Below are 20282 nucleotides of genomic sequence, written 5' to 3'. Positions count from 1 at the left end.
AACTCAAACTGAGCATCGGTGAGAGGGTGGTAATTGGCCGGATTGGAGTTGTTCTGCTTTTTGTGGACAGGTCACACCTGGGCAATTTTCCACATTGTTGGGTGGATGCCAGTGCTGTAGCTGTACTGGAGGAACTTGAATAAGGGTGTTGCCAGTTTTGGAGCTCTACAACTGCGATATTGTCAGGGCCCGTAGCCTTTGCTCTATCCAGTGCCTTCAGTGTCTGAAGACTGGTTGGTCTGTTTTTGTCATTTCCTTGGTCAATGCATGGTGGTCCATCATGTTTTATTCTTATTTGACTTTTCTATAGCGGTTTGACTGACTCTATGATGGTAGAGATGTTAGGAGGAGCCTAGCTGTGTCATTCAGCCAGCACTTCTGGTGAAGATAGTTGCAAATGCTTCAGCCTTGCCTTTTACAATGGCTGCTGGACTCTGCTATCATTGAGGATGGGGGGCCTTCTCCTCCTGTTAGTTGTCAACCACTATTTACAACTGGATGTGGCAGGACCTCAGAGCTTTGATCCGCTCCGTTGGTTGTGGAGTCACTTTGTTCTGTCTATAGTATGCTGCTTCCACTATTTAGCATGTACTTGGCCTTTGTTATATCTTCAATAAGTTGGCATCTCATTTTTAGGTATTTCTGGTGCTACTCCTGGCATTCTTTCCACCATTTTATAAGAGCCAAACATTGTACAATCCTAATTAGAAGGCAGGAAATGTTTATTGAAGTTTTCAGTGGGTGGAGACAGTCTCTGCAATTTTAGGTACATTTAAACAAACTTCCCTTTCATCCTGTTTAAATTCTAGTGAATGATTATAAAATCGTTTTTGAGGTTGTGCACATGGAATTCTGGGATCAAAAATAACTTATCTAACACATATCGGGCTAAGTAATGAAGTCACCTTCTATGACCCAGGCCATGTGACAATTTGAAAATTGTTCAATGGAACACATCAGCCTATATTTGAGCTGGCATTTGATCAAGTGCCATTCAGAATATTTCCTTGTTGTCTGAATTGGCCAGTGCAGTCCCCACTTTGGAGGTGAAACTGGGCCACACAAACTCAGAAATTTCCAAGTTAACTGATCTCACTAGATATGGGAATAAGGGTGCAACAATTGACATGAGTGTCCCACGTTTGAGAGAGACTAGAATGATCAGTCAGTGTCCCAACTCCTTATCAACATCTTCAGTGACCCCCGCTGGAAAGTGTGAGTGAGTGAACGGGTGGGATTGGGTTTGGGTGGTGGGTTAAATTGGCAAAAAAACCCAATCGCATTGGGAACCTGGCACCAGCCCACCAACTTCTAGGTTTTTACTGAGGTGGGACAAGACACAGGCAGCCAATCTGCTCTGAGGAGGTGTTGGAAGCCTCATATACAACCTGTTTTGTAGGTTTAGTTGTGGACGGCTGGGTTTGCTGGGCCTAGCGAAACTTTGTTTCCGCTGTGAGGTGAGGGCAGCCTCAGGAGAAGGCAAATGTCTTCACAGCCAAACAGAGTCTCCAGAGCTCCTTTTCTCGGCCAAGCGGAGCAGGTGTGTTCCCTTCCAACCCTGCAAGCTCCCTCACCATCAGAACATGCCCCTCCCCCCATCCCACCCCTGGGATTGGAACCCCCTACAGCACTGCAATTGCCTCTACCCTGGATTGGATCTGCCTGGTTCTGTGGCCTCCCCTGGCAAGCTCCCTGCCTGCCATGAAGCTAAACCTGTCAGTCAGGCTAGCAAGCTAACCTGTCAGGGCCAACAGTCACACTCTGTGGCATTAAAACTGTAGAACATGCAGGGAAATTGGACCTGGCTTTCCGGCTTTTCCAAGTGTTACCAGATATCCAGTCCCTGCCCCCTTCCCCCCACCTCCTAGTGCATTGATGAATAAAACCATCCCTTCGTACGTATGTGTGTGTGCAAAATCAGACTTCCTATAATAACAGCTTCTTGAAAGTCAACATCTAGGCTGGTACTTGATAAAACTCACATGAGCAATGTCTCAGAGGGCAGGCGGGGTCTTTAGAATCATTTCCCAGCATGAGGGTGTCAGGCTTCATGGTGGGTGAGAGGGGTACACAATAAGGCGAGAAGGTCAAAAATCGGCTTCACACCATCATGAAACCAGTTTGCGATCGCCCGCTCCACCCGTCATTGGCGGGCTGCATTTCCCACTGCCGCACATCGGGAACATCATTTTTATATATTTGCATCTAATTATAAGCTCTGCTCCCCAGAATCATCCCCCCACGCTGGATCATCCGGACACGTTGCACAACTGTACATAGCGATGTGCGCCTGGCGAGCTGCACTTCGCTCGGGACTTCGAGGTTTGTTTGCCTACATTGTTTCGGGCAGCACTCGCGGCAGCACCACATCACTTTTAGGGGGGGTTCACGGGCAGGTCTCTACCTGCAGGGGCAGCTTTTCAATGGCTGCATGGCAAGGTCTTGCTTGGGGAAGGGGGAGAAGTGGCCTCAGACAAGGGAAGAGGCAGCAAGCCAAGGGTTGTACTGAGGAAGGGGGATATCCCAGGGTGTGTGTGGGGGCACATGTTGATCTGTGCAAGTGGCCTCAAGATGGTGAGGGCTGAGGAGGCAGTCTTCAGAGGAGATGAGGCCAGATAGAGATGTAAGGGTGTGTGTGGGAGAGTGAGTGGTGATGTCCCTTGAGCTGGCAGTGAATGAGATGCAAGTGAATGTGTGAAGACCTTGTGAGCGTGTGAGTTTAGAGTGATGAGATGGTTGACTTACCCTGACAGCACAGATGAGATCATTCATCTGTTTTCTGCGCTGGATGGCCGACCCCTTGTCCGCAGTATTGGCACTGACCACCTCTGCCACCGTCTCCCAAGCCGGAAACTGAGACTGATGGGTCACCTGCGGCCAGAACAGGGGTAGAGGACATCACGGCGGGCCTCCATAGCGCCCAGAAGGCATCCCGGGGATGCGTCACTGAATTGGGGGTGGCTGCAATCTTCTTGGCTTTTGGGGCCATGTCTTCACAGGAGCAATCCTGGGCTGCAAGCATTGAGAAGTGTGCGCACGGCTGCAGTTTAAATAAGGCGGTCTGCGTGAGGAAGCGGCGAGGTAACAGTGTGGTGGGCAAATCAGAGGCTGCCCGCTACCGAGATGTCGTGTTTCCTGTGGCTGCATCATTAATGAGGCAGGAATGGGTCGAAATGGTGTGGAAACTGGCCGTTGCGTCTGGTGGGTAAAACGACTTTTTTCCCGCCTGTTACTGCACTTTGTGCAAATCTGGGACGATTCCGCCCATGAACTCAGCAGTTGTACCAGGAAAATCTTTGAGCAATAAGTTTTTATTTTCATTAATCGAATAGATGTTTTTTTTTCTAAAATCCTGCCTACCCAGCATGTTAAAGAATAAAATAAGTATAAAACTACTGAAAAGGACTTCATTGGCAGTTCCAAATAGACGTACAGCTTTGCCTTGGTATATTGTGGCAGTGCGTGGGGTCACATCGTTCCACTGATAGAAAGTTCCTTATTTTGGTTAGGGGAATCGGAAAGAGAACATAATTCAAAAAGTTCTCAGGACTTCAGGGAGAGAATTTTCCCCTCCGTCGGGGGGGGTTGTGCGGGGGCGGGCACGGACCCAATCGGCGCCCCTGATCGGGTCCACGCCGCCATTTTGTGTGGCCGGGCTAATTAAGGCCCACCTAGCATGATGTGCATCTCCCTGAGGCACAGAGGCACCTCAGGGAGATAAGTTTTAAGTCTGAAAAATTTTAATAAAGGAAAAAAAAATTTTAAGACATGTCCCCTCATGTGTCAGTGTCACATGAGCTGGGACACGTCAATGAACTTTAATGAAAAACTTTATTTAATTTATAAACCCTTCATGAAACCTCATCCTGCCCATGGAGGAGGTTCCATGAAAAATGCGAAGGCCGCCTGGGCTCCCTCAATAGGTTTAATTAGTTAATTAATGGCCTTAACAGGCCTTTGACAGTTCAGCGGGCGCACAGCCGAGTCGGCTGCGCGCCCACCGAACTGAAAATCTAAATGATGTGCGGTGACGTCGGGACGCACCCCCGACATCACCCCACGTCATTTTATGCCTTGACGAGCGGGCCCCGCCGAAAATTCTCCCCCAGGAAAAGCAGCAAGACAATTTACGTTAACATTGCATTGAAAACAATTTCAGTAGCAGTAAGGCCCAGAGCAATCTACACCTTTAGCAGCCATCAAAACCTAAGATTGGTTATTTTCTAAGTCAATCATTTGTCAGTAATTCATGATCATATGGGGCATTGAGAATTGGCAGTTTGTCCTTCAGTTTTCATGTAATTTCTGCATTATGATTTAGTCTTTGAAATTGTTGCAGCCTGACCCTATGCTTTACTTTGCCTCTTTGCAGCTTCTATACATTGATACCTTTATTGAAACAAAGCTGCTGGCACTTGGAAAGGGCAGTTGGGTAACATCTTGTGATGTCTATGATCATCCCTCAGTCAGCCCTATTGTACTAGTTTGGCTGTCTAATCTATCAAAGCCCTCCAGTTTTCTGAAAATGCATTAGCATACGAGTCCACATAGGCACAAACCTAATCCAACAATTCTTCATTTGTGAGCTTAGTAGTGGAAGTAGTGACAGCAAACCACATCACAGTCAAACCCAATGTTATCCTCAGCCAATGCACATTTTCACACTTTCCAGTAAGTGTCTCTGGGTAGTGATTAGGTATGGAAACCCTTGCAAATTTTCCCCCTCTAACCAAATATTGTGCCCCTACCAACATCTTAAATGAAATCAACTAATTTAACACAAATTTAAAATTAAAGCTGGTCCTCTTTGACTTATTTTTTCACCAATTAAGCTGGAAGAACTATCAAACTCTGTGCGCTCACTTGCACATTCAACATTGGTTCCTGATGTTCCTTGTATCTAGTATACACTGGTCTCCCACATAGTTACAGAATATTAAGCAATACCAATGTACTATTTTTAAGATTAACTGCAGAGATATGAATGAAAATTAATAAAAGATGAAATAGCCAATAGCACCATTTTGTCTGTGGGAACATTTCAGGCTGTAAGAGTACACAAAGTGCTTCCAGCTCTTAATTTAATGGGTATGCTATTGATGGGAATTTTCTTCATTTCTGCTTCCCCTGTCCAACCCTACATTTAGAATTTAGACACACTGAACTCCAGATGACATGAAGTGAGATTTTTGTTTGCATTCAAATTTTAATTTAAAATTTTATGTAACTTTTCTCACCTTGAATCCACATGCAATCAGTTACAACTTGACAGGAGAATGTTTCAAGAATTCTGAAACAATTAATAGAAAGAGGGAAGGTAAAGAGCACCATTCACTCGATAGAACACAGCCTGTAACTGAGCGCTTTGACAGAATAAATAGTTGGCCTGGTTGGTGAACCAGTTAAAACGAGCACTTTCTCAGGCACCTAGTCATTGGGCATACATTGCAAAAGGAGAAAACAAATTTTTGGCTTAGAGGGACAGATCAACTTGGAGTGACTGATTTCTAAGTGCAGTTCTTAACAAATGCTGCAATAATCTATTATTTGATTAAGAGGGAAGCAATTTAAATAAAAGCCAACAATTTTTTTCCATGAAATGTTCAGACCTTTCAGGTGAGTTCTGATGGCTTTTCTCACAGTCAAATTATTGTCTGAGAGAATCTGTGTTACACCAGTTATCATCACGCAGCAGGCTTAGTCCTAGGAAGAGAATGGACCAGTATAACAACATGACCATTGGCAGTTTGCTGCACTAGTTGTTGCCCAATTAAAAGGGAGTGCTCATGCTTTATACTATTGTCTCCAGTGTCAAAGACAGTGACAGGAGTAACTCTGCCAAATAAGTGAGACTTGCATTTGGAGGCAGCAATATCATCCTGGAAAGTCGCTTTCACTCACTGCTTCCAACCAAAATTGTTGCCAGCAGCAAATGTAAACAGCACGCACAGATAGCACGTAAATTAAGTCTGCCGTTCTTGATCCAGCCTGAGCAGACATGAGCTGTCAACCAGTTCATTCAGTCAGCAATGTAGCTACATTATCATTGGCCTCTGATGCCCTTGGCCCAACATTGCAAAAGTAAAAGTCAAGGTTGTGCTAAAAACTGTCCAACACTCTAGTCAGCCTCCAAAGTAAGACAAAACAGAAACGCGTTGCAAAAGGCAAATTTCAGATTGGCACCAGGAAGTTTTTCTTCAAGTAATGAGTAATCAACACAATGAGTGGGACAGTCGGGTAAGAAATGGTACCTTTGTTTTTTTTTCTTTCTGAATGGATAAGGATAGACTTAGTGGCCTTCTGTGTCTTTGTGTATCTTGTGATCACGTGATGCGATACTCTTAGTACTTTTTGATGAAAGGTTATCGACCTGAAATGTTAACACTTTCTCTTTCCACAGATGCTGCCTGACTTCCTATTTCCAGCATTTTCTGTTTTTATTTCAGATTTCCAGTGTCTGCAGCGCTTTGCCTTTGGGTTGACATTTGGTTGTCCAGTTTGTGCTAAGAGTGTGCTCATTGAATTATTGTGTTCAACCATCAGAGTTAATTGTGATCCACTTGTTGAAATGAATAGCCCATTGTTAAGGATCAGGTCACTATCAAAAATTTTTTTTAATGTGAACCTCTTGACAATATTTGCACTCAAAGCAGTAAGTTTTAAAACTGAATCCTCTCTGATACATTGAGCTATTGTAGCCTGGGCTGAACAGCCAACAGTTGTGGATTACCTATGGAGAGCATCTCCTATCAAACCAGAAGACAGAAAGTATCATTAGATTACTTTATACAGGCTGAGATACTAATGAAATTTAGCTACAATAAAAAATGATTTGGATAGCAAGAAAAGAGGGAGAATACTGGAAAACAGGACCATATTTAATCCAGGTGACGGGGGTCTCGCCAGACAGTTGGAGAGCCAGCAAGAGTGCTGCCAATCAGGCACTTAAGTGGCCAGTGGCGGGCTGTACCTGCAGGCTGTCGGTGATTAAGGATCCTGAGGTGGAAGTACCCACTCAACCTCCCAAGAGGCGCCAGCCAATCAGAGGCCAGCAGCTCTCCGTTGTAGGCAGCACCACCAGGAGCAGTGGCAGCTCCCAGCAGTGCACTCACCAGAGTCTCAAGACCAGCAAGGGATCCAGGTCAAAGGTGAGTGTGGACATGATGGAAGCCATGGGGCAGGGATCACAGGAGGGGAAGGAAGAAAGTCAGCAGCAAGTGCAGGGGTGGCTTTCAGCAGCCCCTGCCCCCCCTTCCAAATGCCAGGTCCCTCAGGCACTGGGTGCCTGATGACGTGGGACGTCCCCCTCAACCAGAGCCTCCAAGGATTCCATCATTGAATTTGATTACAAGCACTTTAAAAGACATACCTACAAGATAGACATACCTAATAGGATGGCATTCCATTGCTTACACCCTTCTAGTACTCCGGTTGTAGGACACTATCACCTAAATCTGCAAACACTTGTAGTGCTGTGTGGATGTTAAAAAGTGTATGTTAGTACTAAATGGTACTGCAATAATCATGGGTGATTTTAATCTACATGTCGATTGAACAAATCAGATTGGCAATGGTAGCCTGGAAGATGAGTTTATTGCGTGTTTTTGGGGCAATTTCTTAGAGCAGCACATTCTAGAGTCAACCAGAAAGCAGCTGTTCTGGACCTGGTGTAATGAGGCAGGATTAATTCATGACCTCACAGTAACTGAGCCTCTAGGTAGCAGGGATTATAACATGATTAAATTTTGCATTCAGCTTGAGGGAAAGAGGAGTGGATCTAAGACTAGTATTTTAACTTAAATAAAGGCAATTACAAGGCTATGAAGACAGGGCTGGCTAAAGTGAACTGGGAAATTAGGTTAAGGGGTAGGTCAGCAGAGATGCAGTGGCAGACATTTAAAGAGATATTTCATAACACTCAGCAAAGATACATTCCAATGAGAAAGAAAGACTCTAGGGGCAGAATTTTCCCGTTGGCATGCAGGGGCGGGCCCTGCACACACGCGCGTAAAATGACCGCACACATGTGGCCATCAAGGTGCCAGCAGGTGAGCCCGATGCCTTCGTCAACAGGAAGGGCTTCCACTCCATGAACATGCAGAGAGTGTGTGATCACAGGATGCTGATTCTACAAGTCTGTGCAAGGTACCCAGGCAGCTCCCAATATGCCTACATCCTCAGACACTGCCAGGTGCCGGGGCTCTTCAGTGCTCCAGCCCAGCTGGATGGATGGCTGCTGGGTGACTAGAGCTATCCCCTCAGAAGATGGTTCATGACATCTCTCCGCTATCCAAGAACAGAAGCTGAGCAGTGGTACAATAGGAGCCACGCCTCCACAAGGGCTGTGGTGGAAAGATCCATCCTTCCGATGCCTGGACCGCTCAGGGGCCGCACTCCAGTACCCCCCAGATTGTATGTTGCTGATAGTGGTTGCATGCTGCGCTCACCACAATCTTGCGCTGGAAAGGGGGGGACGCTGTGGACAACAAAGACGTAGACACAGTGGCTGCGGATGCACACGATGAGTCCAGCAGTGAGTCCGAGGATGAGGACGCACAGGGAAATGCTGAGGGGGGTAGGCGCTGACCCGGGCATCCCCAAGGAGGCAGAGTCACCTGGGAGGCTTCAATCCAATTAACCTTCAGCGAGCAAACCACATATGGACCTCCAGGAGAAGCCTGGGCTGTAGGCTCCATGCTCGATACCTAAGTGCAAAATCTGCCTAGTTTGGAACATTAACTAAGGTCCTTGTTGATAAAGCTGAATGTCCCACAAAACACTCATTACATTATTGGAAACCATCCACCTGCAGAAGGAAAGAGGCACCCTCAGCCATGGTAACATGTCTGAATTTAATATTGCAACCAAAAAAACTTAATGAAACAAAATGACAAAGGTGTTCAAAATCACACCAACTCATGAAGACCTCACTGCGGGCCAACACAAAAGCACCAGTGATAAACCCATGGAGTGCCAAAGGTGCCTTATGTTTACGTTTTCGGGTGCTACGTCTTGGTGCTGACCTCTCACTGGAAGTGGCATCTGAGATAGCCTGCTGACTCTGCTGTCCTGTTGGCCTCGATGACCTTAGCGGTTGTCCTCTGGCCCATGGGGCCTGTGTAGGCCCCGCCTGGGAGGGAGCTGCCAGTTCCACAGTTGGCATCTCCTCCGTTGTTGCCTGACCGGATGCAATGGTCACTGACAGAGGGGTGGAGGAGCTGCCACCCACATCTGGAGCAGCTCCTCTGCCTCTCTGCCTGTGATCGTAGCATCCTGCAAACAGTGACAACCCTCCTATCCCTCACTGTGCCTGCCTGATTGGTCCTCGTGAGCCCAACACCATTTTCCTGGGTTTCGGGGCCTCCTCCATGATACTGCCCCTGGCTGGCTGCTGCCGGAGCCTCCACTTCCAGTGGCATGGCTGGGACTGAAGAACTGCTTGCCGGTAGCTCTTGGAGGTGGAATCTCTGGCTTTAAAGGGAGCCCCAATGCCAGGCACTTAATTGCCAGAAGGGCAGAGTCAGGTCAGGGCTCCCGGAAATGACCAATACAGTACTGCCATCAGCATTAAATTCAGCCCAAAGAGTGCAGGCAGTAAGCACATCAGGGTACATAGAATAATGCTTGGGTGAAACGATATGGGTTTGTGCGTAAGAGAGAGAACACATATGCAAATAAGTATATGAGAGTTTGCATAGATAATAATATAATCATTGAGAAGATGATTTCCCATGTTCACTATTTTTAGCAAAATCATAAATCTGTTTACTGAACATTTTTTTCCAAGTGTGTGCATGAGAAAGAGACCATAAAGAAAAACGTAAGATAACTTTGCTTGGGATCAGATATTTCTTTCTCCTTCCTTATTTTCTATGTAATATTGAATGAGCATAGAATGAGAATATTACCTATAGTTTTTGGTCAAGTGACCTGAGGTGAAAACACTCTTGAGTTGTGTGTGATTTCCAAATGCAGCACAATAAGCTAAAAACCTTTGGATTTCCCGGAGCTTGTAGGTCAGTGGGACTAAAAAGATTGAAGAATGAAAGCTATTTGGTATAATGGTTCATTCAGATGTGCTTTTGAAATGTATTCTTCTTTCATCATCAGCTAATTACTGTTTCGACTGATCAGCTTTTGCTGACATAATGAAACTCCTTCTCTACAAACGTTTAGCTGTTTACCCACAACAACAGCTACTTGTGAGGCTTTAAGAAATTTAACTGAAAAAGCTCTTTCTTTCTTCATTTAGGACCGCCTTTTTTTCGTCATGGAATACGTAAATGGAGGTGATTTAATGTTTCAAATCCAGCGTTCCCGCAAGTTTGATGAAGCTCGATCGAGGTTTTATGCAGCGGAGGTCACTTCAGCACTCATGTTCCTTCACCAAAATGGTGTCATCTACAGGTACTTGCTGAAAAAGAACAGCTGGGGTTCATGGTTGGCTTGTGCAGAATGCTTTCATATCTTAGCAACTAGTTTGGGTCAAAGCATACTGCCTCAGTTCTCGTGCATGTTGAGACATGGGTCTATGTTGTATTCTTTTTTTGTCTGTCATTCAAAATGTTTACATTTGAATAGCACCAGAAGCTGCAATCAGATGCAAAGCCAAGTTTGTATTATGATGTACTTAGAGCCTTTACAAAATGTTTGGCACAGCCTGACCGTCTGCTAACCTGCCAACGGAGAGACACAAATCTCTTTACTTTCTCTCTAAATCCAGTGCAAACTTCTAAAAGGCCTTTCATTCCCACCTCCTCCCCCCACCCCACCCTCCCATCCCTACCCCCATTCCAAAAAGAAATGTTCTCCTATTTCCTTTGTTTATTTGTGTTGTCCTCTTGTTGACTGAATAAGACAACAGTCACAGGGTCCTTGTTTCTTCCCTTTTTTTCTCAGCATTTAAGGACAAACTGTGAGTCATTCACAGGAAGTGGCTGTTAGTGAAGTGTAAAGGCTCTGCCAGTTGTGTTATTGAGCCAATTGCCCATGTTTTACCTCTAGGATAAGCAGAACTCACAATGCTTCTGGTAAGAGATTTTTAAAAAATAAATGCAAAACTACGTATTCGCTCTAAGCTAGGGAACAAAATTCTTTAATGGAAAAGGAGAGTTAAGGCAAAATATTTGCTGCTCAAATGACTTGCCCAATGTCTGTCGAGGAAATGCAGAAAAATACTCCTACTGTTCTCAAAGTTTGTGTAGCTTCACAGAGACCAAACATTTTGGCCTGAACTTTTCGCTTGTCGGGCGGGTGTGATCGGCGGGCCCGGGAGCGGATGGGAAACGGACCGCGATCGCACTGCCATTGGGGGCGGGAGGAGGGCGGATGCCGACATCGCTATGGGTGCTGGTGAGCGCTTCCAGTGAGCTCCCTGAAGGCAGGCAGCTGCCGTAGGGAGCTGCAGATCTCCACAGGATAAACAAAGCAACAAAAATGCTGCAAAATATGTCCATGCAGCACAATCAAGCATTACCTCATAAAAAAAGCAGTCCCCAGGTATTTCTTTGTATTTTATTTCCCCACCGAAATTTCATCCCACCCTGGACCGTGGTTTGGGCAAAAATGTAAAGGCCGCCTGGTCAATTGGCTCGTCCACCAACCGTAAAAGTGGACAGGCCACAAAAAAAAATCGCTTTCAATTGCCTCCTTAATTTGAGTTTCTTTCCCTGAGAGCCATTCCAATCATGTCAGCAATGAGAAGGAATTACTTGGATGCCAGAGCAGCTCCATTCAGTTCAGTGAGGACCAGATCCTCGTTCCGGCTTGGAAAGTCAGTGCTGCTTTTCCCAGGAAATCTACTCCCAGCAAAATACGCCCATTTTGTCAGAGCATGACTAAATGAACAAGCTCTCCATCATCTTTCACATTGCTGGTTTATACAGATCCTCTCCTGACTGTGGGTGGTGGTGGGGGGGGGCGGTTGAAAATCCACAACCAGAAACTTAAACATTGCACCAATATTGTGAGTTTCACATATAAACACGCATAGTGTAAACACTGCAAATTTAGAAAATTGGGAGGCAACTCTTAACAGAATCATTTCAGGCAGAAGTGATTCACTTTTGTTCCTGGCACTTTGCATACTATATAAGTAGGAAGTTGTCTGCCTTTACTCTCTTCCTAGTATTAATAACATTTTGTACCACATATAGAAGTATGACATTATGGATCGAATTTTCGCCACGTCAGAAGGGCTCTGCACCTTAGCCAAAATGGAGCTGGGGCTGCGGTTCCAGAAGCCCTTCCCCCAAACCTGACACCACCATTTTCGCTGTATGGAGAACATGGAGTGGGAGACATTTCACACATCCACGGTTCACAGAGACAGCAGTACATTCAAAAGTGCAGCTGCCTTCAATCAGAAGCAAATTTCGCTCCTGGGACTTCTAAAACTCGACCCTGGTATTTGGAAATTGGGAAAAAACATCTGAACCTGCCCGAGTTCTTTGAGGAAGGCGGGTACCCTTTTGAAGCAGTACGGTACCTTTTCAGAGTGGTTAGATACCCCTTTGGGAGAGGTCAGGTACCCACTGGGATTATTAAGAGTAGACATGAATATGCATAAAAAAGTGGATAATGCCCGTGGAACTGTCAAGGTTTCAAGTCATTTAAATCACCTGCCCTTTAAATTTTGAAATAAAAAGCCTGCCTTCAGTTGAAAAAAATTAATGCTTGCAATTTCAATAGATGTTTGTTGACATATGCCTGAGCGCTATCATTAAAGTATTATTTCTGTTTTATTGTTCCACAACCTATCATTATCACAGTGCATGGCCTGTAAGTTCACAGTATGATTGACAGCTCCAAGTGCTTATAAAAAGATTAGCTGTCTTTGATGTGGAGTTATGAGTACAAATGTGTGTTTTTATAAGAGATTATGGATTTAAATGTATTGAATGCACTTTTATCAATTAGAGTGTTTTTTCAAAATATAGTGAAGTCTGTAATAGAAACGTAGAACTTTATTTTATTTCATAACATGATGGCTCCTGAGGTCTGCCCATGGTGCATACTGGCATGGAAGATGTAAAGGTAAAGGGTGGTGGGTGGAGAGGCATGGGTTGGCAATAAATTGGCAAAGGGGCTATAAAGGACCATGGGGGTGAATGGGAGCATAGGTTGGCATGGATGTATGAGGGGCCATGGGATGGGCAGAGGGACATGAGTTGGCATTCATGCATGGGGGATAAGGAGGTGCGAGGAATGGGGGCTAGAGGGCCTTACTATTATTCAGCCTGTGGCAAAGTCCCAGAGCACCAAGGTGGGCCTTTTAAACAGCTCACCTTCACACTGGGCAGCCCCTGTGGCTGTCTCTGCACTGTTTCCAGGGGCGGTGAGCAGGTCCGGGCAGTTTCTCCCGAGTCAGGAAATTTCCCAACTCTGCGCACCCGACTCGGGAGTGAAAACTCAGGCCTATGTTTGTGCTCCACAAGCTTTATTTCAAATGGCTGATAAATAAACTAAAATCCATTTTCCTATTTGCATAATTCTTCCATAATGCCACTCCATCCTTACCCTGTGATTTCTTCCATCCCACTTTAGCATGCACTCTCCACTCATCCAACTCTGGTCCAGTTGGAGTCTTCTCCCTTCCACACCATGATCAATGTAGAGCCTCAGCAACAATGCTGTTCACTTTGAAACTTTCTCCCTGAACCCTTCTGCCTGGCTACCACTCCCCGCGTTCATTAATCTCCTGTGACCACACCTTTGTTCATTTCCCATACATTCTTTCCCATTTCTTGGCCAGTTTCATCCAATTTCCAATCAAACGCCATGGAACATTTATATACAAAAGATACTATACAAGTGAAGTAATTAGCAAAAGTATGTACTGAACAGAAAACGACTGTCCTAACATGTATAATCTCATGGCACAATCATAATAACATTCCTTATAAATTTGTGTGGTGTATGTGCACATTCATGTGTAACTGGATGATGCATGTCAAAAATATATAGAACTCTCCAACCAATTCCAGATTGGCTGCTTTGGGTTTGTTGCAAAAACCTGGTGCTCCAAACCAACTGAACCTCAGTTTTTATAACCAAGCTTAAGCTTCTATTTTGGTAAGACCCCTTGATTTCAGGTGGAATGTGTCTGTTGAAGTGAAAGTCAACATTAACTTGCGATCTGTGGAAATCGGTTTGTGTGTATGCTGGATGTATAAACATGACATTTAACAAGAAGCTTTAATTTCCTTTGTGAGGGAAAATATCCTCCATGCACTCTCTGGTTTTATAACTTTGTTGCAAATGAAGCAGACAGAAAATTTCTACTAACGGTGCTTAGATTAAACCTAGAAATTTGAAAAGGCACATCAAGCCCTTGCCAATAAGTCCACTCTTAAGGACTGGATTTTCATGGAGCCAGGGAGACACCATGGGAGGGGTGAAAATCACACTGGGACCCGATTCTGGGATTCCCGACCTCATTCCCAGGCTTCCCAATTTTTAACAGTGCCTTTTAAGGGTGCAGGCTGATTCAAGTTGTGAGCCCACATCCTGCACTCTGACCTGGAGAGTGGCCAGAGCTGTCAATGTTTTCTCTGGGGCTCAGGTGTTTCAGTACTCTAATGGATTTCTGGGCTCTCAGCCAAAAATGCATAATGATGTGCTTGCACTTTCTGCTACTGATACTTTAAAGGGTCTGGATGATTAACTCTTTCATTGGCGTGTAGTAAAAAGGAATTTTTTTTAAGAAAGTGGAAAGTTATCAATGAATTACTGTTTTTTTTAAAGCTCTTTGTACACATCCTGTTGTCACTGTAGCATTCATTGGTTATATACAGTGGCCATGGAAGTCCCATAGCTTGGCATGGGGTCATGAAGAGACACTGGGGGTTGTGGGGGGGAGCAAACCATGACATTGGGGCATGAGGAGACATAGGGGTGGTTGAGGGGGCATACCTTGGCATGGGGCATGAGGGACCATGGGGGTGGGTGGGGTGTGAGGGCTAGAGGGCCTTACCTTTTTCATTATAACTGTGACGAAGGCCCGCAGCACCAAGGCCTCAACCCCAGTGGCTGCCTCTGTACTTTTTCCTGGGCTGGCTCACCCAACAGCAGCTTGTACCTATGCCCCACCCCACCAGAATGAAAACCCGGTCTTTCCTGGCCCTTTCCTCCGAGGCTGAGAATTTCCCTGGAGGATGAAAATCCAGGTCTAAGTCTCATTTGCAATTTAAAAACAATAATCCCTTCAGCAAACGTATTCTTTGTATGACATCCCTAGCTGTTCAGTTAAACTTTGGGAAAAAAATACAGTGACTTCTAGGCTTATTCAGTTCATCGGTTGCCATAATTAATGTCAATCCATCCTATCAAATTAGGAAAGGATAGTCAGTTATTTCAGCACAAGCAAACTGGCCATGGACTCTACCACAAGAAGTTTTGTGCTTTGAGTAACATCCAATTAGAACTGCAATGCGACTGCTCAAAGCCAGTAATGTAAAGGGAAATAGCAAGGTCTTTTTGTCCAACTCAACTAGATTTTCTGGACTCTACCCTTGGGCTGGATTTTCAGTCACTCATGGAAGTGAGCTCGGGTGTGGGTATGCTTTAAAAGTGATGCTCCCAGATAGCATACCAGTCTTCTGACACCTCCATGGCGCACTGCAATTTTCAAAGGGAGGACGATGGGGGGAAGCCAGCAACCTGCACGTCTTCAATTAGCTGGCTGTTAAGCTCATTGAAGAGGACTGACGAGGGACAGAATTAAATTTCCGAAGGGCGAACGGTCTGGGGCACATTAGTGCACAGCTGTCAGAGCACAGTGGGAAGCCATTATTTATTGTGGCTTTGATTTAAAACCTTGGGGGGAAAAAGGATAGTCAAAGTGAGATGCTCATGCCTTGGCTCAAAGTTGCCATTGCTTGAACAGAGCAGATTAAGTACCTGACGAGTGAGTGTTTGGGCACTTGTTTGGACCATGAGGCTGCTGGCCCTCTGCTCTCTGCCTGCTCCATTCCACAAGCCAATGGCAAGCCCAGTCATGGTTGTCATCTGCCTTTAAAAATCGGCCTTCAGAGCTTGTACCTGCCTCCGGGTAGTACCTGACACTACTAATTGGGAACCGAATTTGCCTTCAGCACAATTAGGTCTTTGTATACAAAAATCACATTGGATTGAAAATCCAGCTCCATTAGCCCACTAAACTGTGAGAAAAGACGTGTACTCTTGTTTAATGCTTAAGTTTTGTATATGTATCCTCTAGTCTTGTGTTCATTGTCTATGTCAAATACCTTGCTTACTAGAGCACCATCTATCTATGTCATGTCTTCTCTCAATCTTTTCTCCAATGAAAATAAGTTTAGTTACTTGAGCTCTTCATCTTTTAAAGCTATTTTTTTAAGTATTTCAAAAGCATCAAAAAAGCAATTGATGTCAGGTGACTGCTGCAGATATATCTAATTTCATCTGAACTCAGAAGTTGACTAGAGTCAGTTCTAGTTAGTACTTGTTTAGGAGACTGCCTGGGATTCCCAACAGGCTTTTCTAGTCAGCAGAGGGCGATTGCATTGTTGCACATTTATGCCTATTTCCAGTGTTCTGGTCCAGTACTCAACATAGGGAATGAGAAATTGGGCTCAGTAGCATCTATTTTTTTGGAGCTACGAGGGCGATTATGCATCCGCAATGGCGCCTGCAGCACACGCACACACTTCTGATGCAAGTTGCATGAAACATCATTTTGGTGATGGTGTTAGTGTAGTGCAGAGCAGGCAGATCTGTAACATTGATTAGGCACCAGCATTGCCATTTTGGTGCACAATGCTCCAGCCAACCTCAGCTTGCAGAGCTGAATGCATGTTAAGCACAGGGAGTACCTACCTCCAGCACTACTTAAAGGGATCATTAACTGCTTACAGGTTGATTTCTTTTTTTCTGCAATTATACATTTTTGTGGTGCTTTTCATAGTTGTCACAGAAGTCTACAGGGAGTGGTGTGGCAGATGCTGAAGTACTTTTTGTTGACCTGAAGGTTTTGTACAAACCAGTTGCTCCCTGATGGGAGAATTAGCAGAGGCCACACAGAATAGGTCAAGTTGCTTGAAAAGGCATTCACTGTCCTAATGCTTCATTGCAAGGTTACCCAATGGCAGCAGCATGTCTGGTGGAAGACTGCTGACTTTAAGTACAAGAGACTGCAAAGTGGCCTTGGAGGATGACTTCGAGCAGCTCTGGGCCTGGAAGACCCAGCTTCATACTTTACTATCTCAGTATGGGCTGGTGGGCTGACAGGTGACAGCAAAGCCATGGGTGGATTGGCTGGGATGGGAGGACACTTGTTCTCAATGACCATATCTGCCCTTGGTGTTCAGCTTTCAGCTCTGCTACCTGAACTCCAGCACGGATCAGTGTTTGAAATGTCTGTGCTTCACTGAAAAGGTCCTAACTAAATCTACCAACTACAGTTAGCACAACTACAACCGCAGAAGAAGGTGACATGGCTGTGAAATGGCGATGAACTATATGCATGTGGCCCCTTCCAAGCTGGAGTCAGAGATATCAGCAACATCTCACAGCTTGCCGTTACTGTTGAATAAGGAATGTTACTGAGGTTCTTTATTCAAAAAGGGCTAAATTCATTTCATTTTCTCTAGTCAGAGACAAGCAGGTGGAGCGAGCATGTTGTTTTGCTAGGGTTGAATACTTCCCCATGGTGCAGGGTAGCATTGACTGCACACACATTGCCATACAGTTGCCACATCAATTCTATCATATACCAGGGCCACCCCTTCAACATCCAGCTGGTGTGTGACCATAGGCATGCACCATACAGATTGATGTCCAGAATCCTGGCCGCAGTTAGGATACCTTCATTCTGCAGCATTCCAACGTGCCAATTGCATTTCAGCCACAATGGCAAACCAAAGGGCAGCTACTGGACAACAAGGGATACTGATTGATAACATGGCTGATCACTCCGGTGTGCAATCCGTGCACACATGAGCATGAATAACAACGAGAGTCATGCTGCCACCTCAAATGAGATAGAACCAGCTGTTGGCGAGCTAAAGCAACAGTTTAACTATTCTGCAGGAACCATGTTGTACTTAGCAGAGTGAGTGTCAAGATTTGTGGTGGGTCTGTTGCATGCTGCACAGCCTCGCCTTCATGAGAGAACAAGCTTTGCCGCTAGCAAAGAAGCTACAGGCAAGAAGCTGAGGAGCAGGAGCATGTAGAAGAGATGGAGGTAGGAGACGAAGGGAGGCTGCAACCTCAATGGTCCCCTTCTGCCTGGGCTGTCCATGAAAAACTAATTTGAGTGTGATACCAGTGACCCAACCCCAATTCCCCATTCACCAACAGTTCCACAGCTTACCTTCCCAGTGTCTCTGACCATTATACTGTCCTCTTGGCCTCAATGCAAAGTTAAAAGTCACCACAAGTTAAAGATTCTAATTCAGATTTATAAATGAAATCATCCCATATTGCATACAAATGTAAACTAATCACCTTTCTTCATTCTCTGTCCTAATGCTTCATTGCAAGGTTACCCAATGGCAGCAGCATGTCTGGTGGAAGACTGCTGACTTTAAGTACAAGAGACTGCAAAGTGGCCTTGGAGGATGACTTCGAGCAGCTCTGGGCCTGGAAGACCCAGCTTCATACTTTACTATCTCAGTATGGGCTGGTGGGCTGACAGGTGACAGCAAAGCCATGGGTGGATTGGCTGGGATGGGAGGACACTTGTTCTCAACCCGAGGGAGGGCAGCAGGCATGTGCTGCATGGAACCACTGCCACTTTCCCAGGCCATTGCCTCGGTAACCCTAGTAAGCTGTTGGAGGACAGATTGTGAGACTGCTGTGACAGTCTGCAAGCACCTTTGAACACCAGTATCCGCAGCCATGATGGCAACACTCTGAGCTTGCATGGCAGCAAGCTGGCCTTTCATGGCTTCAGTCTGAGCTTTAAAAGTAGCACTTTTGGTGGAAGCTGCATGTTCTGCAATGGAAGATGAGACATCAGCCATGAGAAATCATGAATGGACCCACAAGTATTGATGAAGATACCCACCACTTGCTTACTTGAAAGGATGGGCTCCAAGCTCTGCACAAAACCCTGTGCCAGACTTCTCCATGCACAGAGACTTTTTAGCAGGCTTTCCAATGTACGCTACCCCATCAAAGTCCTCATCTGAGCCCGATGCAGCAAAATTCATGATCAACTTCACCCTCTGGCAAGCTGGCACCAGCTCTATCCTTGTCCATTGTCCCAGCTGCAGTGCACTTGTGCTCAATGTCTCATCATGTACAGATCCAATCTCTGACATATCCTGTAAGATATCCGCAGTGCCAGTATCTGAGCTGATAGCTGCAAGTGTGAAATTGAGTGACGGTGCTGTGTCTTCATTATCACTGACTTCTCGCTGTTTCTCCACTGCCTGGACATGTTGCACTTCTCAGGTATTTGAAAGGATAAAGGCACAAGGGTAAGGTTGTGGTGAGGGGAAAGGGGAAAGCAGGAGTTGCATGCTTACACCATCTTCAGCTTGTAAAACAGGAGGGATTGTGGGATGAAAAGAAGCTGGACGTGAGAAGGAAGATTAAGTATGAGAATACAGTCATCTTCAGTTTCAATCCTGTTGCTAGCCATGGACCCAGCTTCCAATTTTGGCCAGAACCATCTCATCCATGGACATTAGAACATACAGGGAAATGTCTCTCCCTCTAGTTAGCTCCTGCTGCCTCTGGTTGTGTGCTACCTTCTGCAATAGAAAGAGAAGCATCAATGAGTGTTGAGCAATATAGAAGCATAGAATGGTTACAGCACAGAAGGAGGTTGTTTGGCCTGTTGCATCGGAGCAATTCATCTAGTGCCACTCCCCCGCCTTTTCCCCATAGCCCTGTACATTTTCTTTTACAGATAATGATCCAATATGCTTTTAAATGCTTTGATTGAACCTGCCTGCACCACACTTTAAGGCAGTGCATTCCAGATCTCAACCACTCGATGTGTAAAAAAGTTTTTCATCGTGTTGCCATTGCTTCTTTTGCCAATTACTTTAAATCTGTGCCCTCTGGTTGGCTAATATTTGGGTAATGTAGCTGTCATATTTGAAAAGCTGGAAATGTGTGCACTCTGTGCGGTGTGGGTGTGAGGGTTGTAATGTGCGAAACTAAAGTGAAGCATATGCATTTAGATATGAGTCCTAACTGATAGAGATTGGTGGTGAGTGGGTGATAGGGATTTTTTTAACCCATTCATGGGATGTCAACACTGCTGACAAGGCTAGAAATTATTGCCCGTCCATAATTGTCCTTGAGTTGTT

At 45.3% G+C, this 20282-nt stretch overlaps 1 protein-coding gene across 2 annotated transcripts in view; it reads left to right on the top strand.

The window, feature by feature from the left end:
• LOC144689791 (protein kinase C epsilon type) overlaps positions 1-20282 on the top strand; it is a 689374-nt gene that overhangs the window by 543029 nt on the left and 126063 nt on the right. For both annotated transcript variants that reach the window (XM_078557177.1, XM_078557176.1), the window contains one exon: positions 10253-10407. In XM_078557177.1, coding sequence (XP_078413303.1) covers positions 10253-10407 — 155 coding nt within the window. The remainder of the gene's footprint in view (positions 1-10252; positions 10408-20282) is intronic.

The sequence above is a fragment of the Cetorhinus maximus genome, chromosome 14, assembly GCF_964194155.1.
Source record: "Cetorhinus maximus chromosome 14, sCetMax3.hap1.1, whole genome shotgun sequence".
NCBI lineage: Eukaryota > Metazoa > Chordata > Chondrichthyes > Lamniformes > Cetorhinidae > Cetorhinus > Cetorhinus maximus.
This window is presented reverse-complemented; position numbering and strand designations above follow the sequence as displayed.